At 52.1% G+C, this 18,985-nt stretch overlaps 1 protein-coding gene across 3 annotated transcripts in view; it reads left to right on the forward strand.

Moving 5' to 3' along the window:
• Nucleotides 1-18,985, forward strand: part of LOC144604813 (uncharacterized) — a 75,485-nt gene that overhangs the window by 41,445 nt on the left and 15,055 nt on the right. For 2 of the 3 annotated variants that reach the window (XM_078419511.1, XM_078419513.1), the window contains exons 12-18: nt 3,506-3,578; nt 3,670-3,744; nt 5,506-6,474; nt 8,857-9,865; nt 10,950-11,799; nt 14,617-14,722; nt 17,233-17,388. In XM_078419511.1, coding sequence (XP_078275637.1) covers nt 3,506-3,578; nt 3,670-3,744; nt 5,506-6,474; nt 8,857-9,865; nt 10,950-11,799; nt 14,617-14,722; nt 17,233-17,388 — 3,238 coding nt within the window. The remainder of the gene's footprint in view (nt 1-3,505; nt 3,579-3,669; nt 3,745-5,505; nt 6,475-8,856; nt 9,866-10,949; nt 11,800-14,616; nt 14,723-17,232; nt 17,389-18,985) is intronic. The other variant, XM_078419512.1, reaches the window with a different exon arrangement.

Consider the following 18,985-nt stretch of genomic DNA (forward strand, 5'->3'; position numbering starts at 1 on the left):
TTAAAAGCCACAGGGTCATGGTCATATGGTTGGAAAAATCAACTCGTGCAGACAAAATTTATCAAAGGGTTGTGGGCTGTTGACAAGGTAGATAGAAAGAAACTGTGGCTCTCATTGGCGAAAATGGCAAGATCCAGGGATGAGGGTGACTGGCAAAAGAACCCGAGGTAACTACAGGACTTTGACCTATCCATGTGCTCCACAGACGTTGCCCGATCTGCTGAGTTACTCCAGCACTTTGTGTCCTTTTGATATTTAGATTTAGAGATACAGCGCAGAAACAGGCCCTTCGGCCCACCGGGTCCGCGCCGCCCAGCGATCCTCGCACACTAACACTATCCTGCACCCACTAGGGACAATTTTTACATTTTACCCAGCCAATTAACCTACAAACCTGTACGTCTTTGGAGTGTGGGAGGAAACCGAAGATCTCGGAGAAAACCCAGGCAGGTCACGGGGAGAACGTACAAACTCCGTACAGACGGCGCCCGTAGTCAGGATCGAACCTGAGTCTCCAGCGCTGCATTCGCTGTAAGGCAGCAACTCTACCGCTGCGCCACCGTGCCGCCCGCTGTGATTATTAAGGGCGCTCTTGTAGAAAGGAGGAACTTCTTTAGTCAGAGAATAGTTAGTTAATCTGTGGAACTCATTGCCACAGAGGGCAATGTGGAGGCCAAGTCAGTGGATATTTTTAAGGTGGAGATGGACAAATTCTTGATTAGAACGGGTGTCGAGCATTATGGGGAGAAGGCAGGAAAATGGGATAGGAGGCAGAGATCAGCCATGATTGAATGGTGGAGTAGACTCGATGGGCCGAATGGCCTAATTCTACTCCTATAACTTGTGAACTTGTGAAAAGATATACATCATACATACACACAGCGAGTAATTTGGTGTGAAACGCATTGCCAGGTGTGATTGCATTGAAAAGTGTCTGAAAGTTTTTACAAATCCCTGGAAGTGCATTCGGCCCTTCGAGCCAGCACCACCATTCAATGTGATCATGGCTGATCATTCACAATCAGTACCCCGTTCCTGCCCTCTCCCCATACCCCCTGACTCCGCTATCCTTAAGAGCTCTATCTAGCTCTCTCTTGAATGCATTCAGAGAATTGGCCTCCACTGCCTTCCGAGACTTGGCCTCCACTGCCTTCTGAGACTGAGAATTCCACAGATTCACAACTCTCTTGACTGAAAAAGTTTTTTCTCATCTCCGTTCTAAATGGCCTACCCCTTATTCTTAAACTGTGGCCCCCTGGTTCTGGACTCCCCCAACATTGGGAACATGTTTCCTGCCTCTAACGTGTCCAACCCCTTAATAATCTTGTACGTTTCGATAAGATCCCCTCTCATCCTTTGCCCGCTCAGGTGCCAACCTCGGTCGGGCCGTCCCACGTCCTTCGCCCACCTCCTTGCCCCCTTGCGGCACTCTGTGCTCTGTTTTCTCTCACAAGGCTTCGAGCCTCCCCCTTGGTCGCCTCCTGTGTGATTACCCACGTGTCGTCCCAGTCTCGGCCAATGGCAGCCGGTTGTTTGCCTCCTTGTGATGCAACAATTGAGAGGTTGTCCCAAAGGCCAACAGTGGCGGCCATTATCTCAACTGATTTTAGAACGGGCCCACGTCCCCCCTCAAACCCGTCCCCTCTCGCCGTTCGGGTCGAATTGCACTGGGATATTGGCCCTGGGTGGAAGGAGAAGATCAACGAGCTGTAATAGGACACTCCACGGTAAGCTCACGAGGGATAGGAGTAGAAATTAGGCCATTCGGCCCATCGAGTCCGCCCCGCCATTCAATCATGGCTGATCTATCTCTCCCTCCTAACTCCATTCTCCTGCCTTTTCCCCATAACTTGTGAAGTAAGTAGAGAGAGAGAGAGAGAGAGAGAGAGAGAGACAGCGCAGAAAGCCACCGCCCTATACACCCTATACACTAACACTATCCTACACTCACTGGGGACAATTTATAATTTTACCATAGCCAATTAACCTACAACCTTGCTTGTCTTTGTGATGTGGGAGGAAACTCCGGAGCACCCAGAGGAAATCCCCTCGGGTCCATGGGAGAACGGACAAATTCCTTCTAGACGGTACCCGTAGACAGGATGGAATCTGGGTCTCTGGCGCTGTGAGGCAGCAGTTCTACCAGCTGCGCCACCGCGCGGCCCCTGCGCTGTTGAAAGCAACCACAGTATACACAGTTGCAATATGCGCGGGGCTGTGGGGATTCCCCCTGTGCTGGAGGTTTCTGTGCTTTGCACCCTCCAGGAAATGCTGCCTGAGAGGAGAGGAATCGAATCGATAGCCTTCCCGCTAGTCTCCACTCGTTGCCTAGTGGCTCCCTTTTAATGAGATGTACAAGTGCGACAGGCAATTTTATTTTGACACCGATCCGGGTGGCCTGGTGTGTGATTCACGAAAGGTTACTCTACAGCAAATGAGATGAGGAAAACTAACAATGTTATGGTTTATTGCAATGGGAATTCAATACAAAAGTTGCGAGGTTATGTTAAGAGTTCAGTGTTAGGCAGCACTGGGAAGTCACCCAGAGTACCCTTGTAAACGTGATCTCCCCATTTAACAATGGACGTTCGTGTGGGAATAAGGTTTAACTGACAAATACCTGGGTTGTCAAATAGCCTGGGCGGCACGGTGGCGCAGCGGTAGAGTTGCTGCTTTACAGCGAATGCAGCGCCGGAGACTCGGGTTCGATCCTGACTACGGGCGCCGTCTCTACGGAGTTTGTACGTTCTCCCCGTGACCTGCGTGGGTTTTCTCCGAGATCTTCGGTTTCCTCCCACACTCCAAAGACGTACAGGTATGTAGGTTAATTGACTGGGTAAATGTAAAAATAAGAAAAAATTGTCCCTAGTGTGTGTAGGATAGTGTTAATGTACGGGGGTCGCTGGGCGGCGCGGACTCGGTGGGCCAAAGGGCCTGTTTCCGCGCTGTATCTCTTAAAATTTTTTTTAAAAATTGTCCCGCCCCCCCCCCTAACATCAGGCTGAAGAAGGGTCTCGACCCGAAACGTCACCCATTCCTTCTCTCCTGAGATGCTGCCTGACCTGATGAGTTACTCCAGCATTTTGTGAATAAATACCTTCGATTTGTACCAGCATCTGCAGTTATTTTCTTATAATACCTGGGTTGTCGTCTGAGGAAAGATCGGACAGGCTAGACCTGTTTCCACTGGAATTTGGAAGAACGGGAGGTGACTTGATTGAAACAGATTAAGGTCCCGTGGAGTATTGAGATGGTACAGCAGTCTGAAAGTGCACACCTCCAGATTCAGGGCACCTCATTGGAGACCCTTGGACTATCTTGAATTGGACTTTACTGGACTTTACCTTGCACTAACTGCCGTACGGTTTATCCTGTATCTTTGACTGGGATAGCGCGCAACAATAGTAAGCAAAAAAAAGTCTCTGTACCTCAATGCACGAGAGCACACTAAACTAAACTGGGAGGATCAGCAGAATTTCACACGTGTACTTTTATTTATTTCCAGGCAATTGTAAAATGCCTACAGGATCAGGGGCTCCTTATATTGTTCAGCCATCGTGTCTGCAGCACTGCGGGAGGTGAGTGTGCACAGAAAAAGGGCATTGTAAATATTGGAGATATTATACCGAGGAGACTCTTCATAACAACGGGTATTTTGTTATATTGCAGAAAGCCGCAAGACTACGCCGGGCACAATACAGGCAGTCTTCATTTTTAAATCGCCAAGAATATCACATCTTAAAGGTATTAACTTTCTGTTTATTCTTGTCTCGTAACTTCGTTTTCTCATCCGAAGATGTTGGGAATTTCTCGGCTCCTTAATGGCGAACGTTAAAATGGTCTGGAAAGCCTGACCTTTCCATTTCTAACTGGTAAATGGCATTTCCCCCATCTCATGAGAATTCCTGTATATTAAAGGTACATACAAAGCGCCGGAGTGGGTTGGAGTAGACTTGATGATTCGAATGGCCTAATTCTGCTCCTCGAACTCATGAACTTATGGGTCAGGCAGAATCTCTGGAGAAAAAGGATGGGTGGGATGTTTCTTCAGACATTTCTGTATATTGTTCTGTATTTTAGTTTAGTTTAGAGATACAGCACGGAAACAGGCCCTTCGGCCCACCGGGTCCGCGCCGACCAGCGATCCCCGCACACTAACACTATCCTACACACACCAGGGACAATTTTTACATTGTCCAAGCCAATTAACCTACGTACCTGTACGTCTTTGGAGTGTGGGAGGAAACCAAAGATCTCTGAGAAAACCCATGCAGGTCACGGGGAGAACGTACAAACTCCGTACAGACAGCGCCTGAAGTCGGTTTGGTACAGATATTGTGGCTCAAGTCGGTAAGTACCTGAGAGTTTTGAAATATAACATCTTGCCCGGGTTACTTGAAGACCAAGCTTCACGGTAACAAGGCATAAACTGGATTGACTTCCAGTTTACTAATAGCAGTATTAAGAAATTTAATTTAAAAAGTGGTTAAATGGATTTTTGTGCGGAGTGTGGGCATTCTTTGAAAATGTATATTCGGGAGATGCATATCTGGTTTCTGGGTTGCATATCTGGGTTGGGAGGCCACTTTAAATGTAATCGCTGATGGCCATAAACATCGTGAAAATTCCCACGCAAACTGTCGCCTCCAATCTACCTGTCAAATGTCCTGACGGTAAATAAATTTGCTAAACACAAGTATTTTATGGTATCTTCAAACGACTTTACTTATTTTAATATTATGTGCTTCTAAATGCATCTAAGAGAAACTAGCAAAGCTGGGGACAGCGTGCGACAGACAGCGCCCGCAATAAGCAACGATACCTGGCCACAAACCAGCTGTCGTCGAGAGATTTCACTCCGGTTGATTTCTCAGCGACGCGCTGAGATCCACTACGATCCTTGGAAGACTCCTCACGATCATGCCCGCGACACCCCGGCGAACTGTCGGCGACAGCCTAATCGCCGGCAGTCGCCTTGAAATCACCTAAGTGAGTCAGGTCCTTTAGTGTGCGGGGATCGTGGGCCTGTGCGGACTCAGTGCACCAAAGGGCCTGTTTCCGTGCTGTATCTCTAAACTAAAGTAAACTAAGGCACAGATAAGGGTAGACAGTCAGAACCTTTTCCCCAGGTGGAAATGTCCAACATCAGAGGGCATATCTATCTATCAGAGGGCTCCTTCTATCTTCCTGTCTCCACCTATATCCTTCCTTTGTCCCGCCCCCCTGACATCAGTCTGAAGAAGGGTCTCGACCCGAAACGTCACCCATTCCTTCTCTCCTGAGATGCTGCCTGACCTGCTGAGTTACTCCAGCATTTTGTGAATAAATAACAGAGGACATGCTCAGTCCGGGGCACATTTTTAACCCGAGTCTTGTCGGGGGCCTGGGTTTTCTCCGAGATCTTCTGTTTCCTCCCACACTTCAAGTTTGTAGGGTAATTGGCTTTGGTATAATTTGTGCTGTGGATGAGTGTTCACGTTGATTTTGTTATTGTCCTTTGCCCAGCAGATGTTGGCCAGCTAAGCCACCCTCGCCAGCGCTCTCCTTTCTCGGCCAAGATCGCGCCGCTCCTCCAGGCTGTTGGCTACGCGCTGGCGGCTGGCCAGGGGCCTGTGGGTGACCAGGAAACTCCACGCAACAAGTCAGTCGAGGACCGCCTGGGCGAATACTTCGAAATGTCGTCGTCTGAGGCGCTGCGGAATTCCCGCCAGACGTGCCGAAGCGCGGACGGCGCCCCCCCGCTGGCGGACGGCGAGCCGGCGGCCGAGGGCGGCTCGGCCAGTCCCAGAGACGGCCAGGGATCGGCAACCTCCCAGCTCTCCCCCTACCTGGCCGACCCCACGAGCTACATACTCCCCGTGTCGACGGTCCTGAAACTGCGGGCAAACTACCTCAAGATGTGCCAGCGGTCCGGGGCCGGCGCCAAGCACAAGGTTAAGCGCGCCTCGAGATCGGCGTCTGCGGAGCCCTGGGCGGCAGACGGCCGTAACCCAGGCCCGGCTCGAGGTAGAGGGCCCAAGTCTCGGCGCCAACCGGAAGCCAGTGTCACCCCCGGCTCTGGGGTGAACCAGGAGCCGGCAAACGGAGACCGAGGCGCCGACGCGGGAAGGGCAGACCCAGCCAGCAAACCCCCGGCGGGCAGGGGCGCCGATGGGGTGAGGAACAAAGGCAGAGCCGTGACTGCCCGGGAGGAGAGCCGGCTGCCCGCCAAAGTGGCAAAGCCGGCCTCCTCCAGGCCGGGCCGCACCACCAGGTCTCAGACCGCCAGGGCGAAGAGGGCCGCGGCCGAAGAGGCGGCCGAGGCTGCGGCGGCGGCCAGGGGCAGCGCGGGGGTGCAGCCCGTCCCCGCGGAGCCCAGCGAGAAGGGGGCAAGGGCGACCGGAGAACCTCTGGAGCCTGGGCCGGCAAGGAAGAAGACCAACAAGTGCAGGAAGGCCCGGGCGGTAAAACGCAGAACGCAACGCAGTCAAACAGGTAGGGAGAACCTCAGTCCCCGACCTGAAACGTCGCCTGCCCCCCATCCCCAACCCCAACCCCCACCTGCCCCCCCCCCACCCCAACCCCCACCGTGTCCTCCAGAGATGCTGCCTCAAGATGTGCCAGCGGTCCGGGGCCGGCGCCAAGCACAAGGTTAAGCGCCATTAGTTTGTTTAGTTTAATTTCAAGATACAGCATGGAAACGGGAGGAAAATCATTATCATCAGAATGACATTAGAAACATAGGGAAACATAGAAAATAGGTGCAGGAGGAGGCCATTCGGCCCTTCAAGCCAGCACCGCCATTCAATGTGATCACGGCTGATCATCCACAATCAGTACCCCGTTCCTGCCTTCTCCCCATATCCCTTGATTCCGTTAGCCCGAAGAGCTAAATCCAACTCTCTCTTGAAAAGGAAACCCAAATCAAAAATGTGCTGTGTCAATTAAACTCGCATACTGCTATTTACCTTTAGAGATGCAATGTTGAAACAGGCCCTTCGGCCCTCTGAGTCCGTGCCGACCACTAGTTCTATCTCATGCACAAGGGGCAATTTACACAGGCTCAATTAACCGATAAACCTGCACGTCCTTGGGATGTGGGAGGAAACCGGAGCACCCGGAGAAAACCCCCGCGGCCACTGGGAGAACGTACAAACTCAGACCAGACAGCACCCGTGGTCAGGATCGAGCCCGGGGTCTCTGGCGCTGTGAGGCAGCAACTCTACCGGCTTGCCACTGCAATCGCAAACAGTCCTGACTAACACGACTGTGTCGGGCAGGAGATGCTGTGTCAAACCTGCCCTGACTTTGCGGAACACTCTGGAAGGCATGCCCTGTGCCCCGGCCAATCTAGATCCCACAGCCAACATCACGATGGACAGATTACCGGCTCTCTGTCACACTGTGGTTTGTGGGAGGTTCACAAGTGATGGGATTCGAATTGGGCCATTCGGCCCATCGAGTCCACTCCGCCATTCAATCATGGCTAATCCCTGCCTCCTAATCCCATTTTCCTGCCTTCTCCCCACAACCCCTGACACCCGTTCTAATCAAGAATCTGTCGATCACTGCCTTAAAAATATCCACTTGCGTGGCCTCCACAGCCCTCTGTGGCAGTGAGTTCCACAGATTAATCACCCCCTGACCAAAGAAGTTCCTGCTTGCCTCCTTTCTAAAAGAGCGCCCTTTCATTCTGAACTAGTCCGGTTACTACAGTGAACTACACCTCAAACACTAAAATAGCCATGCGTTCCAACTCTCCAAGTAGTGGCAGTCCGTTTGTGGTGTGAAGAAAGCAGTCCTCTCTGATAGTTTCTTGGCCTCTGGCTGAAGGATGGGAAGTATGAGATGCGTTCCCCATTGCAGAGCAGGGCGATGGCTAGAAGGATACAAGGGTGGCGTTTCAGCGGCCTTTGGATGGGCACATGGCTGTGCAGGGGGATGGAAGGATGTGGGTATTATGTATGCAGACGAGAGTCGGTCTTACTTCCTCTCACCTTAAACAAAAGGACACAAAGTGCTGGAGTAACTCAGCGGGTCAGGAGAGCATCCCCGGAGAACATGGTTCGGTGACGTTCCGGGTCGAGCCCCTTCTTCAGACTGATTATACTTAGGAGGGGGGTGGGGGGGGGGGAGAGAAGAAAGCTGGGAGAGGCAGGGGCATTAATAGGTCAACACAGTTGAAGGAGGCGGGGGGGGGGGGGTGGCGATCAGCAGCTGGTCTGAATAAAGGCCAAAGATGATAAAGGAAGGAAGAAAGATGTAAGTCAGGTTTTGAAGAGTTGCGTATTGTAAAGCCAATTCAGTTGAGGGGAGAAATAGGTGGGAGTAGTCCAGGTTAGGCACAGGGGGAATGATCGGTGGGGGGGATGAAGGGAGGGGGGGGGACGATGTTGGGGGAGAATGGGGGAAGGGTACTCTGCCATATTGTTTTTGATATACCTGCCATAGGGCGAAAAGATTTTGATTCTATGGGAATCGAGAGCCAGAGGGCATAGGTTTAAGGTGAAGCGGGAAAGATTTTGTAGGAATCTGAGGGGTAACTTTTTTCACACAGAGGGTGGTGGGTGTATGGAACGAGCTGCCGAAGGAGGTAGTTGAGGCTGGGACAATCGCAGTTAGACAGGTACATGGATAGAACCGGTTTAGAGGGATATGGGCCAAACGCAGGCAGGTGGGACTAGTGTAGATGGGACGTGTTGGTCGGTGTGGGCAAGTTGGGTCGAGGGGCCAGTTTCCACACTTGTATAACTCTACGATTCTACGCATGTTGATTGTTCCTTTCGCTCTTTCCTGTTTCACCAATTGTGTTGCTTTAAAGCAGTAGTTATCCGATTGTGAATGACCTTGTAAACTGCTTGTCTGCTCGTGTTGCAGGATTGAACACCGCGCATAGTTCAAGGTACGGTGTCTGTACCTGGAACTTTGTCGAGGGCAAGCCGGACGACAGCCCGCCAGCCTCCGTGCAACCCCTCTCCTCGGGCATGAGCACGGACGAGTCGCGGTCGAAGAAAGGCTCGGAGGTGGGGAACTGGCTCTCGGAGAATGGCCTGGGGGCCGACATGTTGGAAACGGACGCGCTGAGCATCCTCGCGGACCTTGCGATCAGTTCCTCCATCACGCCGCTGCCAAAGTCCAAGCAGAAAAACGCCCAGTCCTCGCGGCGTGCGGCGGGGCGGGGCGCGCCCAGCGTTGGGGGCGGCAGGCGGCTGAACGGCCCTCACAGTGCTCCCGGCGCAGGGGTGTACGTGGTCGGCCACGAAGGCGGCGCGAGGTTCCGGGGCAGGCCGGGCATCGCGGCCGTCTGCCCCTGCCCGGAATCGGCGCTGCCCCGCCGGGGCCGGGTGCCGAAGCAGCAGGCGCACAAGACCGCGGGCGCCCTGGTCTCGGTGGACCACTCGTACTGCCGGTCGAACCGGGAGAGGGATAGGGTGCGCTTGGCCGTGGCCAAGATCGTGCAGCAGGACGACGCCATCCACCAGTCCACGTCCTCGTCCACGTCCACGGTGGCGCAGGGCAGGAAAGGGCGGCGACGGGTGCGCTCCAAGGCGGCCTCCAAGGGCGAGGAGCATAGCTACGAGGAAGGGACGCTGGTGGGGAGGGTCTTGCCCTTCAGGCGGGAGGACAGCCTCTGGACAAATGGCGCCACACCACACCCACAGAAGGACAGCGACGCCTTGTCAAAGTGCGCCTGGGTGCCCGATAATAACCTGACCGATGCGGGGCAGAGCAAGTTCGATCAAGCCTTCCAGCGGTCTCGCTTGGTGCAGGAGGAAAAGGACATCGTGAAGGTGACGTTCGAGTGGAAAGGACCATATCTGTACCAGTGGGACAGCAAGTACACCAACGATCCCATGGAGAAGTCTGTGAACCGGGCATTGCACGGGTAAATTTACTTTACTTTGGAGATTCAGGGCGGCAACAGGCCCCATCGAGTCCAGCGATCCCCGCACATTAACGCTATCCTACACGCACGCACGCACACATGCAAACACACACACACACACACACACACACACACACACTAAGGCCGATTTACACAAACACACAAGCCAATTAACCGACAAACCTGTACGTCTTTGGAGTGTGGGGGGAAACCGCTGATCTCGGGGGGGGGGGGGGGGAACCCACGGGGAGAACGCACAAACTACGTACAGACAGCACCTACAGCCAGGATCGAACCCGGGTCTCCAGCGCTGCAAGACAGCTACTCTACCACTGCGCCACCGTGCCGCCATTACGATCATCTGGTCACAATGTCTTGTGCCTTCACAATCGTGCCACCACTTGCACTTGTTTAGTTTAGTTTAGTTTAGAGATACAGCGCGGAAACAGGCCCTTTCGGCCCACCGGGTCCGCGCCGCCCAGCGATCCCCGCACACTAACACTATCCTACACACACCAGGGACAATTCATACATTTACCAAGCCAATTAACCTACAAAACTCGTACGTCTTTGGAGTGTGGGAGGAAACCGAAGATCTAGGAGAAAACCCACGCAGGTCACGGGGAGAACGTACAAACTCCGTACAGACGGCACCCGTAGACGGGATCATATCATATCATCATATCATATATATACAGCCGGAAACAGGCCTTTTCGGCCCACCAAGTCCGCGCCGCCCAGCGATCCCCGTACATTAACACTATCCTACACCCACTAGGGACAATTTTTACATTTACCCAGCCAATTAACCTACATACCTGTACGTCTTTGGAGTGTCGGAGGAAACCGAAGATCTCGGAGAAAACCCACGCAGGTCACGGGGAGAACGTACAAACTCCTTACAGTGCAGCACCCGTCGTCAGGATCGAACCTGAGTCTCCGGCGCTGCATTCGCTGTAAGGCAGCAACTCTACCGCTGCGCTACCGTGCCGCCCGGGATCGAACCCGGGTCTCCGGCGCTGCATTCGCTGTGAGGCAGCAACTCTTGTGTTGTGCTTTAAATCCCTGTTCCTTTTTGTTGCAGGCTTTGGGATCCAACCATCCAGGAGACCATGAAAGACGTGAAGCTAATTCTGCACATGTGGATGGGTCTGTTTTACACCAAGTCCAGCGCCGTGCTGCGCACCTCCGTGAGGATGGTGCAGGATAGTGCGGCCTCCGCCAGCAAGGAGCCGACAGCCGTGCTGGACCTCGCCACGAGCGACAGCGAGCCCGAGCCCCAGGCCCAGTCTCAGGCCCAGCCCGAATCCCAGGCCGAGCCACAGGCCCAGCCCGAGGTCGAGTCCCAGGCCCAGCCCGAGGTCGAGTCCCAGCCCGAGGTCGAGTCCGAGGCCGAGGTCGAGGTCGAGTCCCAGGCCCAGGCCCAGGCCGAGGTCGAGTCCCAGGCCGAGTTCGAGTCCCAGGCCGAGACTCAGGCCGAGCACCAGGCCGAGACACAGCCCCAGCCCGAGCCGGAATCCCAGGCCGAGTCCCAGGCCCAGGCTGTACACCAGCCCCAGGCCCAGGCCGAGTTCGAGTCCCAGGCCGAGACGCAGGCCGAGCACCAGGCCGAGACACAGCCCCAGCCCGAGCTGAAATCCCAGGCCGAGTCCCAGGCCCAGGCTGTGCACCAGGCCCAGCCCCAGGCTGAGGCCGAGCCGGCTGCTCCGGAGGCCCAGCCAGTGCCGGGGCCGGTCACGTCCTCTGTGATCAGGAGGGTGGAGAAGCAGCCGGACCTCGGCGCATGCCCCGACGGAGAGGCACCGGCCACCGGGGAGGAATCAACCCCGGGGGGAGACGACGGGGAGAGTGACGGCAATGAAACGGCAGCGACCGCAGCAGCGCGCACACCCAGCCCTGACCTGGCACCAACCGCAAGCACCGTGGCCGAGGGAGTAAGTATATCACCGCAGACCAGGGATGAGCTATAGCTCAACTCCAAAGAAGAATTGGAAGTTCTTGGGGGAGACAGCTTGGTTTTGCCTTGATGCTGATGCAAATACAGCTCGGTGATGGTTGACAGTCTGTGGGGGGGGGGGGGGGTGGTGACAGTGGGGGGTGACAAGGGTGGTGGGGCGGTGACAAGGGGGGGGGGGCGGTGACAGTGGGTGGGCTGGTGATGGTGGGCTGGTGCTTGACACTGAGATACAGGGGGTCTGGGCATTGGTGGGGCCTGTGGGCCTCTTTGTCACTTCCTTGTGTTGAGGTGGAAGCTGTGGAGGTCGAGGGGGAGGGAGGGGGAGAGAGGGGAGGTGAGAGAGGGGAGGTGAGCATGAGGGGAGGTGAGTGAGGTAAGGTGGGAGCGAGGGGAGGGAGGAGAGGGAAGGGGGAGGAGAGAGGAGGAGGGGGGAGGTGGGAGGGGGAAGCGAGTGGGGAGGAGAGGTGGGTGAGATCAAGGGAAGGGGTGAGGGAGGTGGGAGAGAGGGAGGGGATGTGGGGGAGGGACGGGAGGTGAGAGAGTTGGAAGGACTGCGGATTGTCGTGGAGAATCGTGGGGGAAGGGAGGACACAGAGTTTGGAGGGCTGGGCTGTGTTATTGAAAGGGAGGGAGGATATAGACAGTGGGAGGGGCGGGGTTTTTTCGGAGGGAGGGAGGAATGAAATCCAGTTTTTCCACAGACCTTTGTTATTCTCTATGTCTGTTAAAACATGAAGCAAGCAGTTGCAGGCAGTAGAAAACCAGTATAACCACTCGTGTCAATGCCCATGGGATGAGAGTTCTTGAGACTTTGCATTACGCACCTTTCTTGGAACTGAATTAGAACTATTCTACTTGAAGCCAAGAGGCAACAGTTTTGTTTAGTGCCCATGGTTATCGTGTTTTAACTTGGTTTTACTTCCAGTGGTGTAATATTTCACAAGATATTGATATGGCTGGAAATGCCAGCACTCCTTTAGTTTAGAGAAACAGCGTGGAAACAGGCCCTTCGGGTCTACCGAGTCCGGGCCGGCCGACCAGCGATCCCTGCACACTAACACTACCCTACACACACACTAGGGACAATTTACAATGTTACCGAAGGCAATTCATTAACTGTCAAACCTGCACGTCTTTGGTGCGTGGGAGGAAACCGGAGCAACCCGGGGAAAACCCACGCAAGTCATGGGGAGAACGTACAAACACTATGCAAACAGCACCCGTAGTCAGGATGGAACCCGGGTGTCCGGTGCTGGAAGGCAGCAATCCTTGTTCTTGAACTGAGGTGTAGGTTAAGTCAACTACATTAATGGGTCGATAATCGTGCCAAACTGGAGTATAATAGGTAGAGCAAAGGGGACGGGACAGAGTGCAGAATACAGTTCTCGGCTTTGTAGCGCACCAGTTCCATGGACAAAGTCCAACGTCCGCAATGGGGTAGAGGTGAATTGGAAAGTAGCCTTACCAATGGATGGACCGTTCAGAAGCCTGATACCCAGGCCAAGTTGGGTAAAGAGGGAGAGAGAAGGGGAAGAGAGAGAAAAGGGGGAAGAGAGAGAAAAGGGGGAAGAGGGGGGGAAGGGGAGAATGGGGGGAGAGAAGGAGGGATGTGGATGGAAGGAGGGAGGAGGGAATGAGAGGGAGGAGGGGAGGGGAAGAGAGGGATGGGGAGGAGGGGGGAAATAGAGAGAGGAGGGCAGAGATAGATTGATAGATTCTTGATCAGTGCGGGTGTCAGGGGTTATGGGGAGAAGGCAAGAGAATGGGGGAGATAGATCAGCCATGATTGAATGGCGTAGTAGACTTGATGGGCCAAATGGCCTGATTCTACTCCTATCACTTAAGATGGCAGATTTGGTTTCCGGAAGACTGAAACAGATTGTTTTCCCAATAGTCTGTTAACTTTAACTCCAAAATTATTTATTTTACCTGTACTTTAATTTCCCGCTGTGGGATTTGAACCTGGTGTCCTGCTCCCATCGGGCTGAAGCTTGAAAGGGTGTGGAATCAGGCTCGGGAACAGCTTCTTTCCCCTCTGCTCTCGGGCATCTGTACTGCCCTTCCGTAAGCTAGGGTCCCGTCCAATTCACCTCCACCTCATTGTGGACATTAGACTTTGTCTCTGGAACCGATGCACTACAGTGCTGAGAACTTTGTTCTGCACTCTGAATGAAAGGCATAGATAGAGTGGATGTGGAGAGGATGTTTCCACTGGTGGGAGAGTCTAGGACCGGAGGTCACAGCCTCAGGCTTAAAGGAGGTGAGGAGGAACCTCATTAGTCAGAGGGTGGTGAATAGACAATAGACAATAGACAATAGGTGCAGGAGTAGGCCATTCAGCCCTTCGAGCCAGCACCGCCATTCAATGCGATCATGGCTGATCACTCTCAATCAGTACCCCGTTCCTGCTTTCTCCCCATACCCCCTCACTCCGCTAACCTTAAGAGCTCTATCCAGCTCTCTCTTGAAAGCATCCAACGAACTGGCCTCCACTGCCTTCTGAGGCAGAGAATTCCACACCTTCACCACTCTCTGACTGAAAAAGTTCTTCCTCATCTCTGTTCTAAATGGCCTACCCCTTATTCTTAAACTGTGGCCCCTGGTTCTGGACTCCCCCAACATTGGGAACATGTTTCCTGCCTCCAACGTGTCCAACCCCTTAATAATAAACCGAAACTGCAAACTTTTAGGTCAAAGATTCAGAATTTAGACGATATGATTGGGATCTTATTGTGCAGTGAATTGCAATGTGTACTATTTTATGTGGTATTCTAAATTATACTCTTTGTTTTAGGAACAATGCTGCAATCAGGAGCCTTCAGACCTTGAGAACAGTGCAAGGTCTGAAAGTCAGCCTCAGCACCATAGTTTGGATCAGGGATCATCGACTCCTTTAACAGGTTTGATATTTGACACATAGTAGAAATGTCCTGATTGGTTACATCTGCAGTGGACGGGAGTAAGAGGGAGACCTTTACTTTAGTTATAAGAAAATAACTGCTGGTACAAGTCGAAGGTATTTATTCACAAAATGCTGGAGTAACTCAGCAGGTCAGGCAGCATCTCAGGAGAGAAGGAATGGGTGACGTTTCGGGTCGAGACCCTTCTTCAGACTTTGGTTATTGTACTTTAGAGTTCCAGCGTGAGAACACGGCTGAAGGGCCTGTTTTCACGCTGTATCTCTCAGCTTAAAAAACCCCATAAAACTCAACTAAATTCAAGTCGTCTTTATGGCCTCGGGGCGTAAAAGATCCTGTATAACACTGTTGTAAACTGTGTGGGGGAGGGGTTATCTCTGTTGTACTGCCTAAGACTTAGCCAACCTTATTAAAAAAAGATTAACTGATCATTATCACACTACTGCGTGTGGAGATGGCCGTGTACGTAATGGCTGCTACATCTACTCTGCACCGTGATTCATGTCAAACGTCTTTAATTGGCTGTAAAACATTTTGGCTTTTTCTGGAAGGGAGAAGTTGCAAAGATAGAACGCCACAGTACACTCACTGATGACCCTTGGACTATCCTTGATCAGACTTTGCTGGGTTTACCCTGCACTAAACGTTATTCCCTTATGTATCTGTAAACTGTGGACGGCTCGATTGTAATCTTGCAGCTGACTGGATAGCACGCAACAAAAGCTTTTCAATGTGCCGCTGTACACATGACAATAAACAAACTAACTGAAGTTCAGTAAAATGGGAACAGCACCAGACCACTTGGTCCTTTGAACCTGGTCTGTTATTCAGTACAGGCTTGCTTAATCCTCTGCCTCCAAACCACATCACTGCTCTCTCCACACACGCACACACACGCGCGCACACACACACACACGCACACTACCATATCGCTGCTCTCTCCACGCGCACACACACACAGTATCATGTCCCTGCTCTCTCCACACACACACACACACACACACACACACACACACACACACACACACACACACACTACCATATCCCTGCTCTCTCCACACACGCACAAACACACAATATCATGTCCCTGCTCTCTCCACACACACACGCACACTATCATGACCCTGCTCTCTCCACACACACACACACACACACACACACACACACACACACACACACACACACACACACACACACACACACACTCACACTATCATGTCCCTGCTCTCTCCACACACACACACACACGCACACACACACGCACACACACACACTATCGTGTCCCTGCTCTCTCCACACACACACACACACACGCGCACACACACACACTATCATGTCCCTGCTCTCTCCCCACACACGCACACACACTACCATATCCCTGCTCTCTCCACGCGCACACACACACAGTATCATGTCCCTGCTCTCTCCGCACACACACACAATATCATGTCCCTGCTCTCTCCACACACACACACACACACACACACACACACACACACACTCACTCACTCACTCACTCACTCACTCACTCACTCACTCACTCACTCACTCACTCACTCACTCACTCTCTCTCTCCCTGGTTGTGGGTTTTAACAAGATTTTGAGGTTAAATGTTTTGACAAATTCTAAATCATATGCAGCTCTATGATATATTTAGGTTTATTTTTGTCACGTGTACCGAGGTGCAGTGAAAAAGTTTTTTTTTTGGAGTGTTATTCGATCAAAACTGGTAATACCACATGAATACAATCACGCCAAACACAAGTACTAACGGGAGAGGGAAGAGCAAGATGCCAGAGTGAAGAGATGGAAACAAAGAACAGCAGATTCTGGGTAATACACAAAAGGACACCAAGTGCTGGAGTAACTCAGCAGGTCTTGCAGCATCTCCAGACAACATGGATAGGTGACGTTTCAGGTGGAGACCCTTCTTCAAACTGAAGAAGGTTCCTGATGTGAAACGTTTCCCTTCCATCTTCTCCAGAGTGGCACGGTGGCGCTGTGGTAGAGTTGCTGCCTGACAGCGCCAGAGACCCGGGTTCGATCCTGACTACGGGTGCCGTCTGTACGGAGTTTGTACCTTCTCCCTATGGCCTGCGTGGGTTTTCTCTCAGATCTTCGGTTTCCTCCCACACTCCTAAGGCGTACAGGTTTGTAGATTAATTGGCTTGGTATAACTGTAAATTGTTCTTAGCGTGCATAGGATAGTGTTGATGTGCGGGGATCACTGGTCGGCGTGGACTTGGTGGGCCGAAGGGCCTGTTTCTATGCCGTATCTCTAAACTAAAAGATGCTGCCTGACCTGCTGAGTTACTCCAGCACTTTGTGTCTCAGAGTGAAGTCTACGGTCTTCAGCATTGTCGTGTAAATTGTTTGCCCATTACTCTCCTAAAATGGCAACTGCGATTCAAGATTGGCTGGGAAGTACTTTTGGGTGCCCTGAGATCGTCAAAAGTGCTATAACAGTGAAAACTCTTTTCTGTATTCAACAGATGAAGGTCGTGCAGCTGAAACAATGCAACACCACACTGTCCCAGAGAACACAGATGATGCTGTCGGATATTTGGCAGAAAGGAATTTCATTGAAACGGGTCCGGCCGTGGAACAAGCTGAGATTATTCGGCGAGATTCACGGGACGAGCCCAAAGGTAATCAGACCACTAAAGAAACACTGTTAATCCCTTACCGTCTCAACCATGACCACCAGAATTGTGCGTTGTGTCCGTCGACTCTTCTGGTAATTTGTAAATGTCATTTTTGTGTTGTGTTGTAAAGTGTTGAAATCTAGCTTAGTCTGTCGTCGTGCGTACTGAGGTACAGGGAAAAGCTTTTTATTGCAAGGCAGCATCTCTGGAGAAAAAGATTAGGTGGCACTTCACAGCAGTTCCTTCCAAGGTTCCAGGCCGAAATGTCACCTTTTGTTTTCGCGCCAGAGATGCTGCCTGACTCCTTGAGTTACTCCAGCAATTTGTGCCCATCTTTGCTGTAACCAGCATCTGCAGTTTCTTCCTGCACAGCAGACTTTGGCCATTCGGCCCATCGAGTCAGCTCTGCCATTCGATCACGGGCGATCCATATTTCCTTTTCAACCTCGTTTGTCCTGCGTTCACCCCGTAGCCTTTGACGCCCTCACTCATAAGGAGCCTATCAATCTCCGCTGTAAAAACACCAAATGACTTGGCCTCCACTGCCACCTGTGGCAATGAATTGGGGATAATGTACGGAGTGGATGTGTTTCAACTCGTGAGCTACGGAAAGCATGAAGAATATTAATATTAAAAAATATGAAGTACATCTGAGTAGATATTTGAATCTGTACAGACGGTGATGTAGATTCAAAGTCGTCTTGTATACACTGGAATTTAGAAGGATGAGAGGAGATCTTATCGAAACGTGTAAGATTATTAAGGTGTTGGACACGTTAGAGGCAGGAAACATGTTCCCAATGTTGGGGGAGTCCAGAACAAGGGGCCACAGTTTAAGAATAAGGGGTAGGCCATTTAGAACTGAGATGAGGAAAACCTTTTTCAGTCAGAGAGTTGTGAATCTGTGGAATTCTCTGCCTCAGAAGGCAGTGGAGGCCAATTCTCTGAATGCATTCAAGAGAGAGCTAGATAGAGCTGTTAAGGATAGCGGAGTCAGGGGGTATGGGGAGAAGGCAGGAACGGGGTACTGATTGAGAATGATCAGCCATGATCACTTTGAATGGCGGTGCTGGCTCGAAGGGCCGAATGGCCTCCTCCTGCACCTATTGTCTATTGTCTTGTTGAGTCTCATTGTCTGAACTCATTCTCCCCTCGCACGCAGCTAACAATGGCCTGTTGTCTCCGTTATCACCGCTACGTTTTTTGCATATCTTTCATTTGTTCCATATCTCTCTACATCACTGTCTATATCTCATGTCTCCCTTTCCCCTGACTCAGTCTGAAGAAAGGTCTCGACTGGAAACGTCACCTATTCCCTTTCTCCACACGATTCAGGGACTGTTTCTTCCCAGCTGTTATCAGGCAACTGAATCGTCCTACCACAACCAGAGAGCAGTGCTGAACTACTATCTACCTCATTGGTGACCCTCAGACTATCCCTGATTGGACTTTGCTGGCTTTACCTTGCACTAAATGTTGTTCCCTTATCCTGTATCTACACACTGGCTCGATTGTAAACATGTATTGCCTTCCTGCTGACTGGTTAGCACGCAACTAAAGCTATTCACTGTACCTCGCTCGGTACAAGTGACAATAAACC

Source organism: Rhinoraja longicauda, chromosome 23, assembly GCF_053455715.1.
Source record: "Rhinoraja longicauda isolate Sanriku21f chromosome 23, sRhiLon1.1, whole genome shotgun sequence".
NCBI lineage: Eukaryota > Metazoa > Chordata > Chondrichthyes > Rajiformes > Arhynchobatidae > Rhinoraja > Rhinoraja longicauda.